At 59.0% G+C, this 2,517-nt stretch overlaps 1 protein-coding gene across 1 annotated transcript in view; it reads right to left on the minus strand.

Annotated features, from left to right (window-relative positions):
- Nucleotides 1–1,464, minus strand: part of Kcnq3 (potassium voltage-gated channel subfamily Q member 3) — a 313,473-nt gene extending 312,009 nt beyond the window's left edge. Inside the window, exon 1 of the mRNA XM_015486657.2 lies at nt 957–1,464. Within this exon, the coding sequence (XP_015342143.1) occupies nt 957–1,342 (386 nt within the window). The 5' untranslated portion in view covers nt 1,343–1,464. The remainder of the gene's footprint in view (nt 1–956) is intronic.
- Between the last annotated feature and the right edge of the window lie 1,053 nt (nt 1,465–2,517).

Genomic DNA, 2,517 nt, shown 5'->3' on the forward strand with positions numbered 1-2,517 from the left:
AGAGAGAGAGAGAGAGAGAGAGAGAGAGAGAGAGAGAGAGAGAGAGAGAGTGTGTTTGGGGGGAGCCAAAACCTCCAGACCAGATCTCCAACAACCCTAGTGTCTGGGGACAGTCAAAGCAGGAGAGGGGCCAGCAGTTGAGGCTTAAGGAATATGAGAACCCAAATCATGGAGATGTTCCAGCCAAAATAATCCCCAGCCCCAACCCCCTCCATTATGCCCCAACACCTGCCCATACACACACACACATACACACACACACACACACACACACACACCCCTCATATTTCCATAAAAGAAACCCAAAGACATGCATTTGGTCCAGTCCAAGTTCCATAGAGAGCAACACCAGGTTATTTCCTATACCAGAATGGATCCCTAAGAAGGGCAGCACACACATCCAACACACACTTGTGTGCAATACATGCACACACGCGTATATATACACGCACACACATACAAACACACACACACACCACTGTGGGCAGTGTGCACCACTCCCATCCTCAACTCCAGGACCTGTCATCTAAACTCTGGCGTTCCTAAAAAGAGGGATCCACCCCAAGCAGGAACAGAGCTAATGGGAGGACTGGTTTTACCCTGTTCAACCCCTGGTTAATTAGGGGGGGGGGGAAGCACATAATTCCTTTAAGCTTCCATACCAACAGCACAGAAGGTGCTATGCATTGGGCATTGGCGCGCACACACGCCAGTCCTATCTCCAAATTGGCTGGGGAACCACGCTTGGTTCCTCGGAGCCCTGGTGTCCAACACCGGGAAAGCGGCTCACAGACACACAGACAGGCACAACAAACACGCACCCAGGGCAGGCAGGCCCTCATTCAGCGGGAGAGCACCTCTAGGTGTTAAAGCCCCAGAGACTTCCTCAGTTCCAGGCCCACCCGAACCCCAACATGCGCCGCCGCCGAGGGGCGCCCGAGCGGCCGGGTACTCACACCAGCGCGTGGTAGAGCAGCGCCCAGCCCCGCGGTCTCTCGAGGGCGTCGTAGATCAAAGTTTGGATGCGCCGGTACTTGGCGTTGTTCCTTTTGACCGGGCGGCTCAGCGGGGTCTTGGCCAGGAGCCCGATGCCCTGCGGGGTCCTCCGCAGCCCCTCGTCGCGGCCACCGCCCTCTAGTAGCAGGGTCCCGTCTTTGTCAGCTCCGGCTCCAAGCGCCAAGGTGACTTGCTCCACGTCTCCGGGCACCAGCCCCACTTTCCGCTCCTCGTCGCCGGCCGCCGCCGCGTCCCCTCCGGCTGGGTTAGCGGCCCCGCCGCCTCCGCCGCCCCCGTCGCCGCCGCCGCCAGCCGCCCCCGCCGCCCTGCGCGCCTTGAGCCCCATCTGCCTCGCCCCCGCCGGCCGCTTCGCCTTCTCCGCTGCTGCTTGGGGAAGAAGGGGCGCTCGGGTTGCGTGGACGAGGCGGCGGCGGCAGCTGCAAGCCCAGGANCCTCCTCCGCGCTCCCACCCGCGCCCCTCCCCGCCTGCTCCAGCCCAGCCCCGCAGCAGCAGCAGCAGCAGCGGCAGAGAGCGCGCCGCGGGCAGAGCGCACGCCGCCGGCCTCCTTCCTAGCCTCGCTCCCGCCTCCCTCCCTCGCCGGGGTGGGGCCCCATTGTCCCGCCCCGTCGCGGCAGGAGCCCCGGCGACGCCCCGCCCTCGCCACCGTCCCCAACCCCTGAGCGCCTTGGGGACCCGGGATCTCCTGGGCCCTCGCTCTGGATGATGCCAGGCCGTGCGCTCTGCGGCCGCGGCGCCTGGCTCCTTGCGCTCCCGTGGGCGTTGGGGCTTCCCCGGGGCAGGGCATGTAGAGAGAAAAGGGGAAAGGAGCAGGGATTGGGAAGGGGTCTCCCTCTCTGCGTTTGCTGGGAGGCTGTAGCTTTACGTTTACTCCCACCTTCCACTCTTTCTTCTTATCTTTGGAGGTAAAATTCAAGTTGCTGAGTTGGCCAAGGCCGAGAGCACGAGTGTTAACCCACCTGCTCTATGGTAGCAACGCTGGGGGTTTCCTATTCCCAGTGGCTCAGGGTTCATGGTGGACACTGCTCTAGTCTCCTCTCCCAGTCTTTAAATAGCACCCTCCCTGGTGGATGGGCTGAGGTCTGAAGAATAGAACACCGAGAATTGGAAGCCTAGTTTCTTCCTTCGCCTCTAACTTGTGCTGCAGGTGAATCAGTCCCTCTGCCAGAATTTCAGCTCATTCAATGAATCACTAAACCCACATGAATGAATTTGTCTGGCAAAAGGGCACTGCTCCCTGTGCAGGATTAGGAGGTCCCTGCTTTTAGTTTCAGGTCTAGGGACAGTTAGAAGACCTTAATGTAAAATGTAACATGAACAGAATATTCCCCAGTACCGGTAAATTCTATGCAAAAAAAAAAAAGAAAAAAAAATGGAAGTTCATACTAGAGTGATTACGAGACCTGCTTCAGGTTGGCTGATCCTTAGCCTCATTGAAGAGGCCACATTTTGAGGTGAGACACAAATGGCAAAGGCAGGGGGCAAAGGTGTGGGGCACAGGG

Source organism: Marmota marmota, unplaced genomic scaffold (genome assembly GCF_001458135.2).
Source record: "Marmota marmota marmota unplaced genomic scaffold, marMar, whole genome shotgun sequence".
In the NCBI taxonomy this organism is placed as follows: Eukaryota; Metazoa; Chordata; class Mammalia; order Rodentia; family Sciuridae; genus Marmota; species Marmota marmota.